Raw genomic sequence first — 24,665 nt, forward strand, 5'->3', positions numbered from 1 at the left:
GCTCTGCTAATACCACATCCAATTACGGGGTCAAGCTCTCGGATAGGTTTGTACCTGCTCAGGCTTACACATTAACAACCCAGTTTACTCTGAACAGTACTTTGACCGCTTCTTCTGGCTATGGAAATTTCTCCTGGGTTATGTCTCAGCTGTGTAAAGCACAGCACAGACTTGCAGGCTTCTACATCTGCCAAGACTAACTTAGCCACCTCTGCAACAAACACAAGCTTTGATTTGCAAACAGTTGGGCTGTTTAAGGTTTCATGGTGCAGCTAGCACTGAGTTCACCTGCAGCCTGGCAAGACACAGCAGTGCAATAGCCTAGGGGTCTGCACATTCCCCAGGGCCCATGGACCCCTTCAGACCCTGCACCCAATTCTTTAACAGATGCAGACACATCAGGCAGGTAGCTTTTATTGAGGAAAGTTCACGAGCCCAAGAAAGGGACTGATCTCTCAGTAGTAAAATTAACACATGACTGTAATCAAAGATTAGATTAATCTGCAACCTGCTATCTCATTAGTACCTTGTTCATGGCTCACAAGCTCAGCAGGAAGGCCTGATATCTGGGAAAAGTTACAATTCATTCGCAGTGGTAAAACCCTTCAGTGATGCTGTTCCCTTACTCGTCACCTTCACTCCCCTCCATGGTAAAAGCGAGCTCTGTCCCCCAGCAGCAGCCCCTCCTTGGGAACCACGTAAGGACAGGGCTCTCTCTGGTCCCAGCCAGAGCCAGGGCAGTTTCCCTGCAAACACACTGCAGCCTGTCCTGGATCAGCACTTCTGCCCTGCGGGGAGCTGCTGTGGGGGGAATGACACAGCAGATACAGTCCCAGCTGGCCTCCAGACTAGCTTCTTCAAAAATGCTCAGAGCTTTGGACCCACAGTTGCTGTCTGCAAAGAGCATAAAGAGAACAGCCTGAATGTGCAGATGCTTCCCATAGAGGTGGGCTAGCCAGGCTTTGTTCTGCAGGTCGATACAGACCCCGAGTGTCCCTGAGGGAAGGTGTGACTGAAAAGACACAGGCAGCTCTGCCCAATACACACAGAGACACCCAGGCTCTTCTGCACGTGGGGTCTGCCGGGGGAGAGCCAGCTATGTGAACCATAGTCCCTAATCAAACAGCAGCATTTTGATTCAAACTATCCCCTATGGGTTCTTCATTTGTAGTTACCTGTTAATACTCAAATGGTGTATCCCTCAGTGCCATTCACCCTTTACAAGGCAGTGCCTGCATAAGGTGACTGTATAAACATGCAACAGCCATACATCAGCCTCCTGTGGCCTCATGCTTCACATCCTGGGCAGGCAGTGTGACAGGGGAGAGGGCTGGTCACCACAGCATCTCAGGGGTTGTGGTCAGTGGGGTCACACTTCAACATGACTTTGACCCCTTCACCCCTCTTGGTGGTCTCAAATGCCTCAAGAGCCTTTTCCAGGGGAAAACGGTGTGTAACCAAAGGCTTGACATTGATCCGCTTGGATGCGAGCAGCGCAATTGCCACAGGCCACCTGGACAGGAAACAAAGAGCAGGGGATGAGAGCAGCCCCCAGTCTGGAGCCCCAAGAAAAGAGCGCAGAGCAGCCTGGTTTCATTACAGTAATTTCCTTAGTCCAGGCAAGCAAGAGGAGTTTTGCCTGCAAACAATCTTCCAGAACGGGAACCTCAAGCATCAGGCGTGGGAGATGGGACAAGCCAACTGCTTTGGGCTGTTGAGCACTGAGAAGGCAGGCACTGCTATACACAGACAGCTGGCTGTGCTTCACCTACAAGAGGCTAAGTAAGTGAGAATTACAGGAAACAACTGTACTCCTGAAGCATCGAATGAAAGAATTGCTGTGCACCGCTCTCCACTCACCTGGTCTCCTCACTTGCAGAATGATCACCATGGAGTTCAAACACACTGACTCAGTGCAGGAAGAAGAAAGGAGAAGCCTCAGTCAGCTTCCAGCCTCTCCTCTGGCACAGATGCCCTCAATTTGATTGCCTTGCTGATCCATTTGAATGGACCAAATTAGAGTGATGGGGATACAAAGGGATGCAGCAGCTAATCTAATTCCCAAACTGCCTACTTAAAAGACATTTCTCATTTTAAGAAGGAGCTTGATTGCATCTCATAAATCCTTCCTGGAAGTCAATCTCTACAGACTAAGTAAGGATTCTTGCTCCACTAGCAAGAAACTACAGCTCTGAACATAGCAAAAATCAGGTTGCAAATGTGCAATGCTGCGTTTCAAGCCCTGCCCAAGAAGTACAAGACTGAAGAGAGGGCAGCTGAGCTTCACCTGCCTACAGGGTGAGGCCAGCTTTCAGTAGTCTCAAAGACCTGCCTGTCCATGAGCCATGCAGTTCAGTCCTCTGGAGAGAGCACATATACCTCCAGACTGGCTCCAGATAAATGAAGGAAACTAAACAAGGCTCTTGCTCATCCCAGCATTTACTGATCTCCAACAAGACTGACAATGTGATTTCCTTCCATGACGAGCAAGGAGAACAGAGCTGGACACAGCTTGGCATAGGACATGGCACTTGGGATTTTTGACTCTTTGCCCAGAATTAAGATTACCCATATCCTTTGCCTCAAAATAGATAATATAACAGTTAGGAAGGTGAATGCCAGGAGGCAGCCAGCTTTTCACAAAATAGTGTGTAGGGTCAGGGCCAGGTCAAGCTGCTGCCTAGAGATCTCCCAGCACAACGGGCTGAAAGCAGCTAAAAGCTGTTGTGTTCCTCCCTGCCAAGCCATGAGCCAGCACACTTGTGGACAAGCCAGTCTCTTGCAAAACACCCCCAGCACCTGGCCTTCCCTTTCTACAGGGCATAAAAGTTGATGGCACAAATGTTAACTATGATTTCCACACACACCCCTTTTTGTCCTGCTTGCTTGCAGCAGAGTAAGGGTTTATAGGGTCTCTTCCTTTCTTTGCACCAAATGCTGCATGAAATGGAACAGGGGGAGAACCCAGCTGGGCTGCTTTATTGTGGTCAAATTTGCAGTGCAGTGTTCATACAGGAACCAAGGCACAAAATGCAGGACACATCAGTCAGACTGTCTGCACTGCTGCGCTGGCATTTCAGAGTGACAATGAGGTTTAACCATGGTAAAGGAAACCAAAGGCTGGTAAGGAAAACCAGCCTTTTCCACACCCTCTCTCCTTGTGGAAAGCAAGAACTTCTTACAGACAGATTTGGAAACACATCAGCCCATGCTGCACAAGACTCACGTGTTGCAATAGCGGAATATCCCCCGGATATCCACCTCTCGCACGGCAGCGTTCACGATGGGCACAGTGACCATCTCAGGCCCCAGCCCCACCAGCACCAAGGTCCCACCAGAACGAGTGGCCTGGAGAACAAGCACAAAATATGTTACATTTTGCAAAACACAGTCACCTGAGCTTGCACAGCAGTCTGTAAAAAAATAAAACCACACTTTATGGCTGTAATGGACTGTTCAGGGCACAGCAGAGAAGCCAGGGGAGAGGCAGGATCCTGTCAGGAGCCCGCAAGTGTGAAACACACAATAAACGAGGCTTAAAAAAGCAGTCTTTTGAAAATCTCTGAAGGATTTTCTAAATCTTATTCTGAAAAATGACTAGCATTTAGGAGTATGAGAAGTACTTTTGGATTTTGGGATTAATGGGAGAGATTTAAAACCAAGAGCCTGATGCTCCACTGGAATTTCTCTTTTTGTAGCTTGTCCCATTTGTCTCCTGTCCTTTCATTGTGAAACTGTGCTACCTGCTCCACAGCTTCACATCAGGCAGTTCATGACAGCAAAACATCTCCTTAACTGCTTTCTTCACCTGCTGGAATTAATTTTCTTAATTATTCTCCTTATTAGGACATATCGTCAACTTGATGTAAGATGCTGTCCTACTCTGACACTGCTGCGTAGCCATGCTGAGTTTCAGGGTCTTATTGTAGTCTCTTCGGTAAGTGGTAAAGCCAAATCAGACAATTATCCCCACGCTGCCTGCAAAGATGTTAACTCTTTAATTGTCTCTCTTAGTTGTTGTCTAACAAGCACCTCCTCTCCCTCACACCAAGCTCACCGAAATTAAGCACTATGGGAGAGAAATAACTGTCATTCACTGCAGCATCCCAGAAAAAGAAAAGCCAATGCCAGACAAGCAATACTCACATAAATGCCAGCCTGGATGCAGGCTTCCACTCCTGTACACTCCACAGTTATCTCGGGCATGCAGCCAAGCAGACTTTCCACTTTGAAGGCCACCTCCTTCGGGGTCTCATTCTTCACCTGAATGGTGAAATCTGCCCCCACCTCCTTGGCTTTTTGAAGGCGAGATGCAGATAAATCTGGGGAACACAAAACAAGTCAAGAACTGGAGCATTATGTGAAGCAGAAGGGAAGAACCTGACCCTGTAATCTGCTTCCTACCCCCATCTGACAATCCCCACAGAGCCACTTTGTTTGGTGATCAGCTGTCAACTCTCTCAGGAGAGAGAAGACAGTATTTGTTATGTGGTAGGACAAGGTGGGGAACTGCAGCCCACTAGTACCTTCTCAAGAATGTATGTAGAGCACTCAGACCACAGGGCTTCCCACCCTTGATGCAAGTAGGTCTCCATCAAGGAGGCCTGATGGAAACACATACGTCTGGGGTCTGAACATGGGTTCACAGGGCAGCACACAAACAGGAGAGGAAAGGGTCTACATCCCCTCCCTCAAATTCACACAGCATTCAGTGAGGAGGCAGGGAGGAGACCTGCTCACTTTTCTGGGCAGACAGAGAAGGATTAGTGATAAGGACAACTTAAAGACACAGATGCCGAAAAGCTTTCCAGCTGCAGAACAGGGTGTGCTTCAAAGAGGCTAAAGCACCAACTCACAGATGAAAACCACACCATGCAAAGTAATGTCTGAGTGAAGAAACAGCTGCCACCAGGAGACTTAAGGAGTGTCTTCTAAGATGACTGTAGATCTCTCAATTTCTCTTTGGTACTGCAGGAACATCCAAGGTGTGCCAAGGCAAACTAGAAGGCCAAGCTTCCAAACTCCAAAGGGCAAGCACATCCATGCCACAAGCAGGAACAGCAGTGGCCAAGCACTGGCATGTTGCCGTCTCCACGCTGAAGAGCAGAGGAACCTCAGTGCAGGCAAAGGCAAAAGGCAGCAGGAGGGCAAGACAGACAGGTCAGTGCTGAGCTACGCTTGCCCTGTTTGAACTACATGGTTGCATCTTAACAAAACTGACACCATCTAAGAAAGACTGCACTGCCTGGTGTCTCTCTGGCAATGACTCTTTCATGAAGCAGCTTCACTAATTCACACAGAACCTAAACCCACTAATGAAAACTAACTGTAAAAAAAACACATTATACACACTCTTAGCAAGTTAACCTAGAGAGAAGCCTACAGAGAGGCAAAACCCCATCCCTCCTGCATTTTCCTTCCCTGGCTCTCAAGATCATTTGCTATTGCTCACACCCTCAAGGATACCTCCCTCTCAAAGGGCACTAGGCAGGGAGGCAAGGTTGCTCTGACCTTCCTGATGGCCCAGAAATCACCTAGCTATGGACAGCACAGCACCGAGAAGCCTTTCTGACAGGAGATGTCAGGCTCAGAGTATCATTAATGTGGCCATTTCACTTCTAACAGTACCAGATACGAGCAGATCACAAGCTCTCTGAGGGCTTCCTCAATGAACCATCAGCAGATGCTTTCAGCTGAGCAAACTGCAGAATGCATTAGTTGTCAACACTAAGTGCTGCCCTGCTGTTATAGACCTCTCCCATCCTTTTAGCCTCCTTGTTACAGCACTGGAGGCTGCTAAGCCTCTCTCAAGCAGTTTCTGTTACAGATGAATGAGCAGGCAAGCCCATAAAAAAAAGGGAATGGATCTAGTAAAATACTGACTTCAAACAGCCCATTAACACACAGCAGCAAAGCTGGTGTTGATAAATACCGGCAAGGGCATGGCTGTACTCTGGTAATCTGTCTACAGGGACCTTGACAGTGCTGTAGATATCTTTTGAAGATCCATAAAATGGTTTGTAAATGAAGCGAACTGCCCAGGTGAGTAGCCACACTGTGTCTTCTCTTCCACGTCCCCAGGAAGGAAGCCACCCATCCCTCTCCAGGCACCACTGGTGACCAGGACATCTCTGGAGATAAGGAGGAGGACAGAAGAGAAGAGTGGCATTTCCCAGGCAGAAACAACCTCTTCGCCTTGCACTGAAGCAGTGATTTACAAGGGCCTGTGTGCTGGCACTGGAAAAGACATTCAGATCAAACATGGAAACTGAGCTGTAACAGCCAAGATTTCCTAGACCCAAACCTCAGGGTGAGCAATGTCTCCTGCCAGAGGTCCTAGGCTAGGATACTTGGAAAATGATACCTTTGCCAGGGGCACACTCCTCTCCAGGACACACTGTGCACCCACACACCACAAAGAGGAACATACAGGAACATACCCCTCTCACCAGGGCACAGTCTTCAGAGAAGTCAGGGATGGAGTAGGGGGAAAATATCAAGGGAAAAGAGGAGGAGGACAAGGCTACTGCTCTGACATGAGCCACTCTGACTCATGTCCCAGCACTGGGAGGAAGACAGGCCAGAGGACCTACCCTGCCCATCACATGATGAACAGCACAGACATGCCCCCACTGGCAGCACAAGTGCTTGAGATGCTGGGTGCTGTCACACCCATTGAGATGAGCATCCAGGAGACCTGAGGAGGGAGTTTCAAGAAGGAAAAATAAAGGGTAATAAAATGCAGTCAAAGGAGGAAAAGCCAAGGCTGAAAAGTGAGGGCAGCATCACCCTGGAAGCCTTGACATGGGCTCTCACTCCTGTGGCTGCAGGAGGCATTAGTCACGTCTGCCCCTCAGGCTGTACATATGGTCATGCCTGACCCTCTGCTAGCTGAGCTGCACTCAGAGACCTCCCACGCAGCAAGGGCATGGGCATTTCTGAGGCACCTGAAATGCCTCCAAACGACTTCTGCCTGGCATGGCTTGTGTCTCTCAACTCTCACTGTATGGCAAAGAGACCAGGGGAGCTTGACAGTGCTCCCAGCAACGGACTGAAATCCCCATGAAGTTCAGCCTCAAAACACCAGCTTGCAGCAGACACAGCTGGATTCAACCATTTACAGTATCTGCCTAGTCACTACTATATTTTATACTGTCTCTTTGGCAAAAATACATCCAGAGGCAGTGCCTTGGACCAACAGGCCCTCCCAGCCAATGCTTCAAAGTGGCCACTGAAGTCACTCTCAGGCAGCAAACAGCACCACCACCACCACCCCCCACCTTTCCTATAGTTGGCCTCTGGTTTGCCAACCTGCTCACGAAGGAAGCCCTCACATCAGAGAGGCATACAGGATGCACCAGCAATACCGTCAGACCTGGTCAGGGCTGTGATAACGTCTCAGTATACCTGGCCTAAGTGAATCACTACCAAGCACTTGCTGAAGCCGACAGATCTGCAGGTTACCAAACGAGAAGTTTACCATATTGTTTAGAGCTCCAGACACCTTTAAGTGTTGAGAAGAACAAAGTCATTTGGGTTTTAAACCTTGCAGCAGCTGAACTCCACACAACTCTTGGGCAACTGGTCAATTATACAATTAAAGCAGGCGTCCTCAAACTTTTTAACCAGGGGGCCGGCGCGCGGATGAAGTGGCAGGCAGTCATCTGTGGCTGCTTGGTTTCCCCCCCCAGCCCCCCTGGGGGGGGGAGGCGCATGGGGGTTCTGTAAACACCGGGGGCCAGATTGAGGACCCTGGAGGGCCGTATCCAGCCTGTGGGCTGTAGTTTGAGGACCCCTGAATTAAAGGGTTGCATTTGGCCTCTAGTCAGAAATTTGTTTTCACTTCTTGGCTGCTGGAGCTAATTAAAGTTTTAACTGCCAGACTAAGAGTAGCCCATTCTTGTATTTCTGCTCCCATGGAAGTTATCAAATTATACTTAAGCGTCTCATGATGGTTTATAAGCCTTAACAGGCTTGAAACTCTCACACTTTCTATGTTGATCTTCTTTCACAAAGGAGTTGAACTCTTCCTGGTTTCATCCTCCTTGGCCTTGACTTCCAGGGTTTCTGGAGGCACCAGTACCCAGGACTTCAGATTTAAATAGCACAAGGGGAATAGTTTCCCTTAAGTAGGAATTACTAAATTCATCTTTAGAGACAGTCAGAGTAAGGCAAGACAGTCCAGCACCACCATACAAATTACCCAAACTGTCATCTCACTTTCTGGGGAATAAGACTGCTCTTTTACGTGCCCCTAAGGAGAAAAGCAGCTTTTTAGAGCAACAGCTATACCCACTGTCCACAGCAAGGCAGAAGAACAGGAGAAGGTTGCCCATAAATATCAATCACACCCACTCAGCAGCAGAGCACAGAAAGTCATATACCTTAGGGAAGAGTAGATGAGGACCCATGAAACAAACTGATCTTCTGCACCTAACTGCAGTCCATCAAATATACCAACACCCTCCCCCCACAAAAGGAAGAACACTAGTCTGACAGGAATAAAGCACTTCAGGGAGAAAAGCAAAGATATCAGAAGCACTAATACCTTTTATCAGGCAAGCTGCTGTATCTGGGAGGAAAGGCAAGCTTTGACACACACAAGCCTTTGGAAGGGTAGGGCTGAGCATTAGTCTCTAGCTACAGTGCCAGCCACTCTCCCAGAGAAGGGACCCGACCCCTTGGCAGAGATACAACTTTCCAAAATTCATTGACTCCAGGTGTGCCAAAGACACTCACCACAGAAGCTGTAGGAGGCGAGTTCTCCCCAGGTCAGGGAAAAGCTTTTAGGTATTTCTATGTTTGTGTGCTGCTTGTCAAAACAAACATTTAAAGCCTTAAGTGCTGTGCAGACACAGCTCTTCACAGATAAACACATCATAAAACCTCCAGGCAATTAATTCAAAGAACCTGGTAGCAAAGTACAAGAGGGCCACCTCACAGGTGTTGGCTCCTAAAGCTGAGAGAAAAAGCAGTTCCTTGAGACAGGCAGCAAAATCCCCAGTGGCAATGAGCCAAACAAAATCCATTCTTCAGCTCATATTACATACAAATATTTGACTAGAAACAGCACCTTCCACGGGTGTCTCCAAGCATCTCAGCCAAACACCTCTCAGGTGGGAGATGTCTACAAGCCAGGATCATTACCTAGACCAAGGTGCAATATAAGAAGGGATCAATTCCACGTCGCTGAGCTTGCTGACCCTACAAACCAGGTGCCAAGAACCTCCTATGGCCACCAGAAGCCCATGGCAGATGCTATAGAGAACTGCTTGCCAAAGGTCCCCAGGAGCAGTCTACAGGCACAGGCAAGAGCAGCTCCCAGTGTTACAGGAAAGAATACACCCAGATAGGACCAGGGATGGGGCATCAGGCTAAACCAGCTGCCTCAGCCCCACCAACCCCTGCCAGCTCACCAAGCCCTTCCCCACCCAAGGATTCAGTCACCCATCAGCTCCTGCACCAGCTCAGCAGCAAGGTTCCTCATACGTGAAGGCAGAGCTGCTTTTCCTGCCATAGCAACCATCATCCTCAAATAACAACACTTCGCAAAATCTGAGGCCTGGATTGATCACAATCCACCAAGCACGTGCATGCAGGGTGGGGCCAGCAGAGTAAAAAATGCCCTGGACTCAGCGGCAGGAGGATTTAGGGAGAAGGCAATAATCTGCTTTAGGTTTTGACATCAGCTACTACTGAAGGATGCTTCTGCAAAGACAAAAGTGTGGGACCTGAATTTTGTCTCTCAGCCCAAAGAAGGAAACACAGTAAGAGAGAGGTCAAAAATACAGCTGGCCCGAAGTGTGGGAGGTGGAGCAAGAGCCTTCTGAAAGGCAAGCTATACAGAGAAAAGCCCAAACCTTTGAGGTAAGGTGGAGCGAGCTGGGCTGGATTAGCATGGCAAAGAGAAGGGGGGATCGAACGGCTGGCTGCAACAACCAAAAGAGTAGCTGCAAAGATGATGAAGACTCATTTCAATTGTTGCAGAAGAGAAAATATCCACAAATGACAGTTTGTGAGTGGATCCTAGAAAAAGCTTCTTCATTCAGTGGTTATGCAGTCCTGGAGTAGGTGCCCCGAAAGATGGGATCTCAACCCTCAGAAGTTTTCTAGGCACAGCTAGACAAAGACATGGCTGCAAGTGGCAGCTGGACTAGAAACCTCCAGGACACAGTTAGATAAGTGAGGCCCATTTCTGAAATGCAGGGTCCCTGAAAAGGCCATTTCAGTCATTGTGGATCATCACTAGAAAATTAACCCCACAGCAGGACAGCAGAAAGAAGGGCAGCAAAGAAGGACTGCACACAGAAGGACTGTGCAAATACTGTGTCCAGACCATCACCTAGCACTACAAAAGGAAGGAAAAAAACCCTGCTCGGAGCAAACCTCCAAGAATAGCTCCAAACAGGGTATAGAAATATGCTATGCTGTCTGGTCTGCATGCCTAGGTGAAGACTAGAAGCACATGTGATCCAGGTCTACAAGTGCTACAGCAAAAACAAAACCTGATCCTCAAGGCTTGATCTATGAGCCAAAGGCAAAACACAAAGTTGAGGTCAGCAGAGCTCAAAAACAAAACAAAAAAAGAAGGAAAACAGTGATCAGAGGTGAGGCACCAGGAGCAAGCAGAGCTCTTGTAATTCAGAGCTTTGTCATATAGATGCATTGCTTCTCCCAAAAGACCTGCTCAAAGTCTCAAAAAGGTCTCTAGGCTTGATCCAAGGACCACTCATTAGCCTCTGGTTTATTTTCCTTGAAGTATTGTAGCTACTCCACCTGCACAACTTGCCTGTACTAGGAAGCAGAAGTTATTACCCTGGTCTGCTAACCTAGCAGAGAAGCACCTGCATCTTCTTATAGACCCCAGTCATTCAGAGATCAAAGTCTTGTCCTGGGGAATGAAGTGTTTATTAAGATTGCCCCTAGACAGGTGCACATTACTACTCCATGAACAGACTTTCCATTGTGCTTGGGCTGCCTTCCCCAGCAGTTAACTTGAAGGAATAATTTGGAATTAGTCAAAGTGTTGTACCACGGGAAACAGGCACACTCTTAAGGGTTAAAAGGACTTACCAGTAATTACCACAGCCGCTGCACCCATCATCTTAGCAACAAGCACATTAACAAGGCCAATTGGTCCTGCATACAAAGGGGAGAAAGAGAACATATACAACTGCCAGACAGCACCAGCTGCAGTCTCTAAAAACATGCCCAGAGCTCAGTGTGTTCCTAGGCTAAAGGAGGCTCCAGCTGTGTTTCCAGGTGGGCAGCTTTGGGATCACACAATCACCATGATCCCAGGGCAGTGAGAGCAGCTGCTGAGAGAGCAGCTATTGCTATATGAGGGGCTCCGCAAGGAAAACACCACCCGCTCCTCTGCTCTCTTGAGCTGGTAGGCTCAGCACACCTGACACTGCACTGTGCATTTGGGCTTCTCAAAATGCAGCACTGTAGTGTAGCACGGGCAAGGGCAGCCTCAGGGTCCACCCCCCAGCATCCCTGTAACTGCTATGACCCACGCTTACGGCTTGCACCCTGTCCATCCCCCTCCATGCTGTGGCAGGTAGAGAATGCAAAGACTGAGTATGTTCACCATACCAGAGCCAGACACAAAGACTTTGCTTCCCAGAGTGACTCCTGCTCTTTTGCAGGCATGGATTCCCACCGAAAGAGGCTCAATAAGGGCTCCTTCTTCAAAGGTGACATTATCTGGAAGCCTGCAAGAACCAGACAAAAGCAACAATCACCAAAGAGGTTTATGAGGGTGATGAGAAAGCCAGGACACTCAAAGACCAAATATTCTGTGATCCTATGGGTCTAAATCACAGTGGCAAAATACACTCTCACCTGTGGTCTGAGAAATGCAGGGCTGGAAGGCATTTCAAGAGGTTATATTGCCTCCTTCCCTCCTCTGAAGCAGCATCAAGGGCACCTAAACCGTTTACCAGTGAGGTTTGCCCAAGCACCAAACACAGGGACCTACAAATTCCCCTACATCAACTGTCCAGTACTCGGTGAGTCAACCCAAAAACACCTTTGCCACTCATACCCTTTGAAATAAACTCCACAGTTGTGAATGTACCACCCTGAAGACTGCCCTATGGCTGGGACACATCAGTCAGCCTCCAGACCCCTCATCTGGGTTGAATCATTTGGCTCCATGCTTTTACTTGCTGCCAGTGGTGATGCCACATAAAGCAAAGGCAGCCAGATCCCGGTCTCTCCATCATGCTCTGGTTGTCCTCCCCTGATGCACCAAGTGTTTCAACCACTGGCTGGTCTCAGCATGCACCCTCCCAGCAGTCAGGGAAAATGTGTACAGTGGGAATCGAACACCTTTTGGACAGAAACAGCATCGTAATGCAGTTAGCATACATGATAGAAAAAAGCAGAGGTGGGTGAAACCCTTCTGAACTGCTGGTAAAAATAAGTCTCAGGCCCACAATGCATTCCCCTTCAGAAAGCCACCAGCATGGCTCTCACACAGCAGGACCTGTGAGCTGTGTCTTTCTGACAGTCGTGGGAAGCTCAAGATCAGATCTCAGCCAGGCCAGCACAAAACCAAGTAACGGAAATAACAGTTGTGGGAAGACAGCTGTAAGGTATCTGTACGTCCCTCATCTCCAGGAAGCATTAAAGGGCTGACTCCAAGAGTTCAGTTGTCTCAGAGTCTGGCATCACATTTGCTACTACTGGGTCTGGGCACTGTCCTGTCAATGGGGAGGGCAGCTTTGCAGCATGTTCCCACATCCATCAAATTACTCAGAGCATCCAACACAGAGTCTGTCCACCAGTAGGACGACAGACAATATCTGCCCAAATATGCAAGAGCCCATTGAGCTCAGCCATCATCTTTTCTTAGCAAATTTGTGCTGGCAGAGTGACTTTGTGCCAGCGACTCTGCTCTATATCAGATGGCCACCACATTGTTCACCTGAAACCAGGAGCACCAGATCCAGGCTTTTTTGCATTTCAAAGCTTAAACCACCCCCCATAGTTAAAGTAGTATTAACTCAAACTGGAGAAAAAAGCAAAACCCTGGAAGACAACAGCTACAAACCAGCCACTTCCGCCCAAGCAAAAACTTGTGATGTTGTCAGAAAATGTTATTTTAACAACACACAGGAGATCAGTGACAGTAGGTCTGGAGAGCGAGAAGTTAGTCCCATCCAGACCAGCATCTCATCTGACAGCAACTGCTTGGGATCGCTTTGAAAGAAGCTTCCTGCCTGAGGACTCCTATGAGAAGAACATTCGAGTGTCTCCTTCCAACTGATATGATCCTGACTTTCTCTGCAGACACCAAAGATCAATCCCAAGGACATTCCTACTCATAGAAGTACCAGCTCCATACAGACTGAGAAAGCACAAGCTCCACATGTAGACCAGCCTCAGGGGGGAACTACCTTAGACTATTTTTAAATCCTTGTGCAAACACACTTATGTGGGTCTAACACTGCAGAGGTTTATTTGCCAGAGTACTTAAGCACAGACTTGCTTTTAAGCAAATATGTCAGTCCTGCCACAATTAAAAACACACTCAAGTTTGCTGAACTGGATATGAAAACAAATGTGTAATGCTGGCAGCTTAGTGGGGCCACTCAGCGCCACAGAAAAGAAGCAGCTTAGCAGGAACACTGCTTTCTGTTCCTGTTCTGTTCTAAGTAGGATGACTTCGTTTCAAAGACAGAGCAAGGTTTCAGCAGTCAACGTGGTGTTTCCTGAAAAGCAGCAGTAAAGCTAGCTCAGCTCAAAGAATCAGACAAAGGCCTTCAGGCACCATCCTAAGAAGCAAGGATATTAAAAGATAGCAGAAAAAAAACCCCAACAGCAGGGAGTAAATGGGAAAAGAAAAATAATTAAAGGGTAAAACAGTGGTGACATCCCAGGAAACATGCAAGAAATGTTTGTTTATGTCTGGCACCAGAGGGGATAAACTACACCTGCCTGACAAGCCCTTTGCAAAGTGGCTGCCATCCAAGCCTTATACACGTTATTCATGGATCAGAAAGCATTAAAACGTGTCATGTTCAAGCAAAGAGTGCTCACTGCAATACTCAAAAGGGCCAAGAGGCAATAGCTTCAGCTAATCCCTCCAGGGAGCATGTATTTCTCTGCAGAGGGAGCACTAACTTGTAGCAGTAGCTGGCACTGTGCTTGTAGTAGCGGCACAAGTTCCCATTATCAGGAGGCGTCGCGCAGAAGAAGATGGTTGGAGACAGGTTATAGCGGCCAGTTTTGCAGAACTCATCCATTTCTCTTGGGACACCAGGCTCAATGGCCACTCGATCACCTGTCAGGGTGAAAGCAGACTGTGTTACTTGGAAAGAATGTGGGCACATAGGTATGGAGTAGCATCAAACAATCACAGAAGACAGCATGAAACCCTGGCACAGGAGAAGCATGAGGGACATCTGCTAACTGGAAAAGATCACACTGCACACACCAGGCAAGTTCCTAACACTTCCTTCACGGTGGCCTCATCACCAAGATCTTCACAGTTACAAAAAAAAGCCAGTGTTTCAGAGCCACAGACACAGAGCAGATGGAAGCTCAGTCACATACAAACCTCTCTCCAGCTGCCTTGCACTCAACCTTAGCAGATGAAAAGGCAGCCCTCACCCCAGGGAATCACACAGTGACCAGATTTTTTTCAGAATCTGTAGTACGTAGTAGAATAAATAGGGCAAAGCAGGTGAGCTCTGCTGGCCACCACGCCACCAGCTGGAAAGGGCTGTTCCTTTGGAAGGAAGCTTATGGTGCAAAAGCACATCTGGAAGTCAGGCAGGACTTCTGGGGAAACAGAAACATCTTGATGTTATGGCAGGGAAGTCCAGACTGCTGGAAGGACACATGCTGTAGGACAAATTGCAAAAAAAAAAAAATAAAATATTGAATTGCAATCACAAGGCAGGATGGACTAAAGAAAACAAATGTGTGACTGCAGTACAACTCGCAAGTCTGCAAGGAACACAAGACAGCCCATTTTGTTTGGCTGAGGAAGCGAACCAAAGCCAAATCTCTCAGCAAAGCTCTCCAGCAACATGCTTCCACTCAGACATGGTGACAAGCAGGAGAATGGATCAAAGTAAAGAGCCATCTAGCCCACTACATCACCTCTGACAGGGCCAGTATGGGATGTCTGGGGGTGAGAGAAGCAGAAGCACATACTGACCGTTCTCCCAGCCGCCCATTATATTTAGCTGTGTGTGGGGCCTCCCAAGCTGCATGTGGTTTCTTTGTATTTACTAACCCTGGACAATTTCTCCTCTACCTTCCACCATGTAAACTTCTAGCATCCATGTCATCCTCTGCCAAGAAGGCCTGCAGGTCTGCTGCATCCTAGGTGAATGCTGCACCTGGCTCGCACTGTCCCTTGCTCTTGTACTGGAGGAAACAGAGAACTGGCAACCTTTATGTGCCCTCTCCCTGCCCTCCATGAGCCTTCAGACCTGTGTCACATGTCCTTGAGTTGTGTCTCCAGCTCCTAGCTCAAGTTCCTAATTTAGTAATTTGTCATAGACATGCTGCTCCACATCTCATCATCTCCTTGTCCTCCTCTGAGACTTTTCACTTCTTTTATATCTCTTTGGAAAGGAGGAGACCAGAACTGCACGCAGAGCTCCAGATGTGCAATGATGTCCTCTGTCTGAGTATCTGTCCCTTTCCTAACTCTGATCTGCACTCTTCACCATGAGCCAACATTACCCTAAACTGTGTCAGAGTCAAAGGTCTCACTCTTCAGCAGTGACGGTCAGCCCACCGTTTTAGATACAAAGCTGGTTTTGTTTCTTCTGTCACAGTCACCACTTTACCTGCATTGAATTTTAGCTGCACCTTATTGTCCAGACACCCTTAAGTTCTCTCTGTAACTCTTGCTAGCTCTCCCATGTTCTCTCCACCCTGCCTAAGTTGCTATCACCAGCAAACTTAGCAAAATTCACTGCTCAGCCCATTTTCTAGGGCATTCATGAGCATACTGAACTGTAGAGGTCACATTATGGGGCCTAGTACAGTTGCTCCAGTGAACTCTTTCCACTGCTGGAGGTCATTTGCTCCTTCAAGAGCACACATGGCAAAGAAACATCAACAGCAGGCTGCTGGCAAGAGCAACATACATGGTTTCTGAAGCTGAACATCCAGCTTCTTCAGAAGGCACCTTGTACCAGCATACACACTGCTCTGCATTCCTAAGAAATACCACTACAGTGGTGAAGCTGTGTGGTTAACAGCAGTACAGTGACACTCTCTGAAGGAGCAGGTCACACTGCAATTCACAGCTCAGAACACGAGATAAATTTACCTAACAAAAAAGCACAGCCTGTTATCAACACATTCTCAGGAACTGACTAGCAGGAAAACTAATAAAATGACAGTTTTGATTCCAATTACCTGGTTTCAGATCAGTCACCCCTGATCCCACTTTGACAACAGTCCCAGAAGCTTCGTGCCCCAATACCATGGGGTCCTTCATGACAAAATCCCCAATTCGACCATGCTGCCAGTAGTGAACATCAGACCCACAGATCCCAACAGAATGCATCCGCAGGAGGACCTCTGCCAGAAAAAGAAGAAAGATTCTTGCAGAAAAACTTCTCAGGCACTGGGAAAGTGACAGATGTACTGCCTCTGTGCCCCACAATAAAGGCCAAGCCAGCACTGAAACATCTGAATTTACTAGCAGTAAATACATGTACCAGAACTGCACATGCACGCATTAGGATGGATGGCATATTCATGAGACACCTGCTAAAATACAAAACTATACAAGGATTTACAAAACAGTAAAACTTAAAATATGGTAAGACCCCTGTCAACAAGAGCTAATACAATCCAAGAGGGGCATGACTATTACTGGAGGAAGAATAAATGAGCAAGTCCATTTAATTTTTCCTTCTCCCTAAGCTATGATTTCAGCCTTGGAAAATCAGTGAATCAAATTTCTATTGGCCTAGCCTATTAATATTTAGTCCTGCAATAAGATCATTTAACATGTTTAATGTGAAATACATGAACTGATGAAACAGGAAGCAAACAAAAGCCAGATAAAGGGGTGGATCTGTGACTGCTCCAATTCTTCCTTAAGTGGAAACACAGCATTGTCTGGTTTAGCCAAGCACTCATTTTTTGGATTGTGTTACATGTTCTCAGAAACATATGACCTCTTTATAAAACCAAGGAGTAGCAAAAAAAGAATAGGAAAAGAAAGAGATTAGCAAAGAAAGCAGACAGAAGCAGTCATCTCTAGACCTACCATTGGGACCCGGTTCCGGAACTGGACGGTTTTCCTATGGACAAAAAGAAAAAAAAAAGCATTCAGCCGCTTGTGCATAGCCATGGGAGTACCTCATGGAAAGTCAGTCCAGGTTAGCTCAGGTAAATCCACAAACAGATCAGGGTTTTGGTTCTGTCTGCTCTGCAAGACACTGCTGTACAACAAGGAGCAAGAACAACGTGCAGTTCACACTTCCTCCCTAAGCTCACCTAATTTTGCTTTTGCAGTGAAGTAGCGTGAGCATCCATTATAAGTGAGCACACAGCCAGCCTGTAAATGCACTCTCTTCAATTATTTTGCCTTTCCCTGCCCAGAAAAGAGCCACATACTAAATTTTCCTGCCCTGGAACAGCCTCACTCAAGTTTCAGCTGAATCCTTCATCCCACCAAAAGACAAAAAAATTCACGTTCTGTAACCAGGAAGATTCCGAACCTCTAATTTCTATAAAGCATTAGTATTACAATTTTTATATTATTATTATTATATTTTTACTACATAATAATAAACCAATGTATACATCAATTGTAAACATTACTGTAAATCACATTTAAAGTCACATCCTCTTGTAATGAGTATGACACCTCTTTATGGGATGAATGACAAAAACCAGAATTATAAAAGTAGTCACTTGGCCTCAAGTCACCCTTCCACCTAAAGGGTCTGCAGACCTTTTGCCTTCACTGAACTCCCTCAGCTGTCTCAAAAGGCAAAGGAATAATTCTGTTGGGTTTTACAACATCATGACAGTACGATAACCATCCAGCACCCACCTCTAAGATCATGTGCCTAAGAAAACCTGCACCAAAGTAGTTAGTGCTAACAATGAACTCTCCATAATCCACCTGCTGCTCAAATTTTCGTGCATTTTAGACCCTTTTACCCACAGCCCAAAAGCGGGCACAAGGCCTTTGAGCAGACCTTCGATTCACCCAGTTCCTCTTCAGAAATTTGGTGCATACACATTAGTGAGCCCATGGTCGGTTATTTACCTTGCAAGAGCATCTTCAGTTAGCAAGAAATCTGCTCTCTGGATTTGAGAGATGAGCAATCACTTTATAGCAGTCCTCCATGTAGCAGCTTCAGCAGTTAACCTGTTAGAAGCTGCTACATAACAAGACGACCAGACTTTGCTGCTCCTGTACTGCTGAGAAAGCAGGGTATCCCTTCCTGCTTTGGGGGAACACCATTTTGCATTTTAGCTAATTAAATACATTTTCAACCCCAGCATACTTCTCAACTCATACTTTGTACGAGAAATTCTGAAAATACATTGTCAAAGCACTACTTCATTAAAATACCTGCTGAATAATTGGTGCTGTAAGTGGGCAGGATGGCCCAAACTGTTGACTGGAGTGCAAATCAAGCACAACTCAACCTACTGAAATTTTCAATGCTCAGAACTCTATCTGCATTTTTTCTATGTGGGGTGTTTGTTTTGCCCCACTAAGGACACAGACCAGAGCATTATTTTTAAAAGAAGCTGATCTACATGTAAACTCTTATACAGAAAATGGCCAGTAAGCATGCAGTCTGGTAACACACCAGAGGTACAGACCACCTTGGCTGTCTCAAAGGGATTGAGCACAACATGGTGACAGATAAAGCAAGCCAACTTCTAGCTGAAAATGTGTATGTGGCATTCCTCAGCCCAGAAAAACACACTTTTCTTTCAATAACAGCTGTGCCAAAACCCAGTCCTCTTGGTGGAAACTGAACCCTCCAGCCTGATTTGTAGAAAACTGTGAGTGACCAAAGTGGTAGACCCCGAAGTACTTCAGAATGCATGTTCTGCTCACTGCCCATTCTGCACTGAAAAGGTCAGAGACAGCAACTGGTGTAACCGAGGATGTGAAGGAAATGCAGCCAATGTTTTTTGTGAAAGAAGACATGTAAGAGAGCGTATGTACATCCATAAAAACCAATAAATCCTCAAGGGGCAGCAACTTGGAGCCTGTGGCAACCACCTAAGACCCAGAGGAGAGTCAACAAAAATGAAGCCAATACATTTTTGCATAACACAGGCCAGCTATTGAAGCCACAGTGACCCTCCCCATAGGAAACACATCCACAGGAATCAAGAAAGGTGTGGGAATTACAGGCAAGATGATCTCACCTAACTTTAGGTATGAAAAATGCATGTAACAAGTTGGGAGTTCTCTGCCTAGACTCCTTACGTGATCAGTGGGGCAATGCAATGAGTGCCATTCACACTGTTGTGAAGAAACTTTAGAGAAGCCCAGGAGGATCCCACTCTGAGGGGCTGCCAGTACAGGAGGCCAGGGAAGCACTGAGGACCACCACTGAGGTCTCCAGCAATACAAATATCCCAAGGGAAACTTACACATGTGGGCGTAAGCCAACCTAGAGATCAGCAATACAGACAGAATGGAGCCAGCAGCCACCCTCAACGCTCTCATACACCTTTCTAAATTACAGGGGTTTGGAAACACATTCTTGAGCTAGAGGGACCATCTCAATTCTCATTCACTGTGGCGATGCCTTTTACTTCTAGTAGAAGCCAGGCTGCCTCTAGTGAGATAGCAGTTATACCAAAGGTGGCTGGGAGCCACGCAGGAACCGCCCATGTGAGCACCGCTTAGCCTGTGGCACATGTCGCTTGAGCCACGCCAGAACCATAACAAATCTGCTGCTTCCCTGACAATCATCCCCCAAATGAGCTGCTGCAGTATCCAAAGTCTACGTGTTCCTAAGAGCCCTCCTGCCGCTGTTTGTACAGAACGTTGCCTGCCGATGTTTGCCCCTGTAAATATTCCCTGCCCGATTTGGCACTCGCCAAGCTGGCACACGCCGATCCCCAGCAGCGCTGCGACCATGGCACCCGGGAGGATCCCGGCACCCGGGAGGATCCCAGCGTCCGCAGTCGGAGCAGCAGGACAGGCTGAAGCTCCCGCTGTAGGCGAAGAGCCCCGCCGCGGAGTACAGCAGCTGCCCCCCGAGCCCGCCCTGCGGCTCTGTCCACTGGGGCCGCCCTGTGCCGGGCTCTGCGCCCCGCAGCGCGGGTCCTCCCCCCCTCGGGGCTCGGGTGCCCCTGGGCCGCGGGGCTCACGCTTTGCCCCAGTGCTCAGCCCCCCAAGCGCGGGGCGCCCGCTGCCCTTCCCCGCTCCCCGCCCGGGGCCAGTTCAGCTCATTGACCCGGCACCGGCGGCGGGGATCGAGGGGGCGGATGCCCCCCCCGCTGCTCGGTGCCGGGGGCTCAGCCCCAGCGGGCTCCCGGCCCCGCGGGGGGCTGGCTGCCTGCCGGCGCGGCGGGGCGGCCCGGCCTGGCCCGGCTCCCCCCGACCCCGGCCCGGCCGGCGCTGGGCGGCCGCCCCTGCCGCCCCCGGCCCAGCCGCCCCCGCCGCCCCCGGCCCAGCCGCCCCCGCCGCCCCCGGCCCAGCCGCCCCCGCCGCCCCCGGCCCGCAGCGCCGCCAAGCGCGGCCCTGCTCCCGGCCCGCTCCGCCCGGGCGCCGCCAAGCCGAGCCGAACCGAGCCAGGCCGGGCCGGGCCGCCGCGGCGGCCCCGGGGCGGCCCGCTCCCCCCGGCCCGTACCAGGCGCAGCTCCCCGGCTCGGCGCACCACCACAGCCAGGTTCTGCCCCGGCGCCGCCATAGCTCGACGCGGCACGGCGCGGCGCCCGGGTCTAAGGACCGGCGGTGGGACTTCCCGCGGTGGGGCCGCCCCTCTGACCCCGGCTGCCCGCCGCGCCAGACCCGGCGCCGCCCCCACGGCATGGAGCGGGCAGGGGCAGGCTCCAGCTCACAGGCCCCCGCCAGGCCGGGCCTCTCCGGCAAGGCAACCAGGGCCCAGCAGGCCCCGGCGCCAAGCCCCCACCCCACCCGCCGGCAACGCCTGTGAATAAGCTCCAGCTGCGCTCCCTGCAGCCCACCCCGGCCGGGCGCGCCTGGGCACGGCCACAGCCGTCCCGGCCTTTCAGAGCGTAACTGGGTGCCACTGGGCCCTGTTCCCTCTCACACCGTGTCTGCACGGGTGCGTGCTGCTGCCGTGCCAGCTGGAGTGGCTCAGTTCAAACCGGCACTGGTGTGAAGCTGGCGGCAGCATGGTGCTGTGCACTTCGACTAAAATACAATAAAATGTGAGGCCGTGGGTTTGCAAGGACCCAGCTGGATGCAGCATTGTTGGAATGTGGATATCTCAGCTGTGAGAATGGCTTACTGGGGGGAAAAAGCCCAAGATTTCAGGGGTCATGGGTTTCAGGGGTAAGAGGTTTTCCACCCAAAGGGAGCTGGCAGATCTCAAGAAGGTTATCCGCTCCAGCCCTAAGAGTGTTCTGAAGCTGAAAGTTTTCTAAGCTTGACTTCCTTGGAAAAACAGAAAATGTGCAGGATATGTCATGCAAAGTTGCCAGAACCAGATAAAATAGCCTGCACGTGTAATATTACTTCCTCCTGCTTGCATGAATGGGAGTATCTATGAATTTCCTTTCCTCCGTGCAAAAATGTTTCACCTTCCAGGCAGATGAGGGCTGATGCATTTATTTTCTCCTGGGTCATTCCTCACAATACTTATTCGAGTTGGAGTCAGCATTGAATTGGTGGCTGTGAGCCACTCCTGTGGTTACTCTGAGGGCAGGGGAAGGAGCATGTGTGAGGGAAACTGTGACAAAACTCCTTTACTCAGTGTTTACACAGCAGTCCAATTCCTGCTGCATCCACTGCCTCAGTAGATGAAGCAGGAATATTTGCATTTCTGCAAATTACGGAAAGACAGGGAACGGCCATCTCTTCCTGGATGCACTTGTTTTATCAAGGCACCTGTTTGCACCTCTGCAAAAGTGGCTTCTGTGCTGCTTTGCCACACCAGGAGATGCTCTGAAGAACCCAGCCTCGGGCTGCTGCTGTGCCCAGGGTGTCACTGTCTTGACAGGGTGAGGTGGCAGATTTGAAGTGCTTTGGTTCTGTTGCCTTCTCTCCCAGGAAGAACTGATGGTGTTGGCTCTTCCTCTCAAGGCACAGCAATGCCCTTATCCAACATGGCCCTGTGGCCAGACAGCCTCTGCTCCTGCCCTGCGGCGAGATGGGGAGGAAAGCAGTTCCTTGCCAGTGTTTGGGCAGACAAATGTCTTTTTGTTGGGGCAGGAGAAATGGTTAATTCAGGTCTTCTGCTGCTCCCTGCCATGACTGTCAGCACTGCGTCTTCAGTTTCTTCCCCTTCTCTTTCCAGCTTTCCTTCTGGATCAAATCCACTTCATATTTTCCATCTGTGTTTTCTCTGCCAGTATTTGCTGCCTGGCAGCTAGCTCCAGTGTGCAGACTTGGTCTGCCCTTGCTTCAAGATTACAAGGACTTCACCAGCCACCACAAGTTCTGTGAGATCCTTGTTTAAAAGAAGTTTTGAAGTTTTTTGCCATGGTCCATTCCTCTTTGTTTGTCTTCAGCACTGCCTGGCAAGCTCTTTTGACTCCCAACCAAAGACAGCTTTAAACAAAACATACTTAGGACTTAGTTGCGCATTCATTTATTTTTCACTTATGCTTATGGGAATCCAACTTGTAGTGACCACAGAGGTCATTCACATTCCTTCAAGCATGCAATAGTGGTGCTATAAAGATCATGTCATAACAAGTTAACCTTACAAATCAGGCCTTATCACCAGAACAGTTCCACTTTGCATTAGCTCAACAAAGATACATGTTTGCCTTTTTAGCCAATAATCAGGATCATTGTTGTCTTGCTAGGTAAGAATATAAGTTCTTTGTTGACATGACTGTAACTCAGTTCACTTACAGCAGTCAAACTCGACATGTATTTTCCTTGTTTACAAGTTATGAAACACCTCTCTGGACCATTTCAGGTGAGGAGAAGTGTGGCGTGACCTCAGGGGGACTCACTTCCCTATCTTGGAGGAGGAGCTTCCCCAAAACAAAAGGCAATGGGCACAGGATGCACACTCACCAGTTCGCTGTGGAGGGTGAGGGCAGTGCTTTGGACCCCAGGCTCCTTGCAGTGATCCTTCAGCAGTCCCATGTGGCAGGGCAGCCTCGGGTGCAGTGTTGGGTTGGAGGCCCTGTGTGGAGCAGCCAAATATCTGCTGTAAGCATCAGATGTCAGTGCAAGCCTCTGCCTGGTCCAAAATGTACCCAAGGGGCCTGAGCCTAATCTCACCACCTTCATGAGTTCTGCATCTCCATGCACAGCTCAAGCAGGACTTACACTGGAGGCAACTACTTGTATCCCCCTCCCCTTATTTAACCTATGAAGGATTTCTGTATTTGTCTGGGAGGTGGTGTCACCTCAGCAGGGTCCCTCTGAAGCTTCTTGCCCATCCCAGCATAGCAATTGTATTTCTGACCAATGAGAGCAAATGTTTTCTCCCAAGTTTACGCAGAAAATTCTAAGGTGCCTGTGCAGATCTGCCAGCACCTTTGACAACAGTTAGAAAAAGAAATTAAACAACACAGTAATAATATCTTTCTCCCGAAGAGAGATGCCATAACAGCATCTCACCCATAAAGCCACCATCCTGTGACGGCCTTATCTCACCTCCAAATCAAAGTGAGCATGAGTGTTAGAGCTGTGTAAGGTAGGTCATGGCCACCAGACCTAGATTCAGATTAAGTCTGCAAATGAAGTTCAATAATCCTATGAAACAGCTCTAAGTGTGGGCAATTATATTCTGAAATAGTAACACCAGGTTCTATTTTTAAATATCAACTCCCTGCAGAGACAAGCCCTCTGACAATTTTATCTTGAGAGGATTTGTTCCAAAAAAGAAAGCCTCTGCTGCTGAATGTGTCATCAGGGATGCAGCTCAAAATATCAACAATCCTTATTTTTAAGTATTTACTCATGGCCCCAGAAACCGTTCCTTTGCACTTTTGGGGTTTTGAGTGCATGACCACAGAGCTTGCTCCTGCTTCTTTTCCTCTGAGCACCTCACAGGGTGCTCCACTGGGAAGACAGATACAGGAATATATTGGGATCCAACATTTCCACTCACCCACCCAGACAGGTGAAGGCAGAAGAAGATCCTGGGAGACTTTGTGGCTGCTGGTTATAAATTTTTGCAACACTGTTCTGTTCTGGGTCAAGACCTTCCACCATCCCCGCATGTGCATACCACCAAACGTAGTTATTTGCATAGCTCAGATTTGTAATTTCCTCAGAAGCCATCCTCAGCTGCTGACTTCCTCATCCTTGCATGCTGGTTAGACACCACACTAAATATAATCCCATCAGTCAATATTGAATGCAATTTTCTGCAGAAGAGTGCAGCTCAGGGAATCATTTAAAATCTCCTTGTGAGACAATCATTTAGCGATTGTGTGCCAGCTTTTTAGAGCATGAAGGCATGTGCATTCCACCTTCCTGGGAGAGGTGGCTGTACCTTCACATCAACCACTTAGGTCTGTCCTGTCCCCAAGCCTGAGGC

General features: G+C 48.7%; 1 protein-coding gene across 2 annotated transcripts; it reads right to left on the reverse strand.

Annotated features, from left to right (window-relative positions):
- Positions 1 to 398: 398 nt before the first annotated feature.
- SORD (sorbitol dehydrogenase) lies at positions 399 to 21,036 on the reverse strand. 2 transcript variants are annotated; one of them, XM_055716793.1, is made up of 9 exons: positions 20,937 to 21,036; positions 17,255 to 17,288; positions 16,393 to 16,557; positions 14,134 to 14,293; positions 11,599 to 11,717; positions 11,074 to 11,139; positions 4,147 to 4,322; positions 3,227 to 3,348; positions 399 to 1,513 (listed from the first exon to the last, which is right to left on the reverse strand). In XM_055716793.1, the coding sequence occupies exons 3-9, from the start codon at positions 16,541 to 16,543 to the stop codon at positions 1,348 to 1,350; spliced, it is 960 nt and encodes a 319-aa protein (XP_055572768.1). In that variant the 5' UTR covers positions 16,544 to 16,557; positions 17,255 to 17,288; positions 20,937 to 21,036; the 3' UTR covers positions 399 to 1,347. The 2 variants fall into 2 exon arrangements, with proteins under 2 accessions (XP_055572768.1, XP_055572767.1); XM_055716792.1 differs by lacking the exon at positions 20,937 to 21,036 and adding an exon at positions 20,826 to 20,935.
- Between the last annotated feature and the right edge of the window lie 3,629 nt (positions 21,037 to 24,665).

This window comes from Falco cherrug, chromosome 7 (genome assembly GCF_023634085.1).
Source record: "Falco cherrug isolate bFalChe1 chromosome 7, bFalChe1.pri, whole genome shotgun sequence".
Taxonomy (NCBI): Eukaryota; Metazoa; Chordata; class Aves; order Falconiformes; family Falconidae; genus Falco; species Falco cherrug.

Bases quoted from the DNA above. Each gene is read 5' to 3' on its own strand.
- SORD (XM_055716792.1), bottom strand. From the start codon at position 20,885: ATGGCGGCGCCGGGGCAGAACCTGGCTGTGGTGGTGCGCCGAGCCGGG. The intron at 16,558-17,254 runs GTAGGTCTAGAG...TTTTTCTGGCAG, and splicing joins TCCGGAACCGGGTCCCAATG to AGGTCCTCCTGCGGATGCAT. The intron at 14,294-16,392 runs GTAATTGGAATC...TCACCCTGACAG, and splicing joins GGTGACTGATCTGAAACCAG to GTGATCGAGTGGCCATTGAG.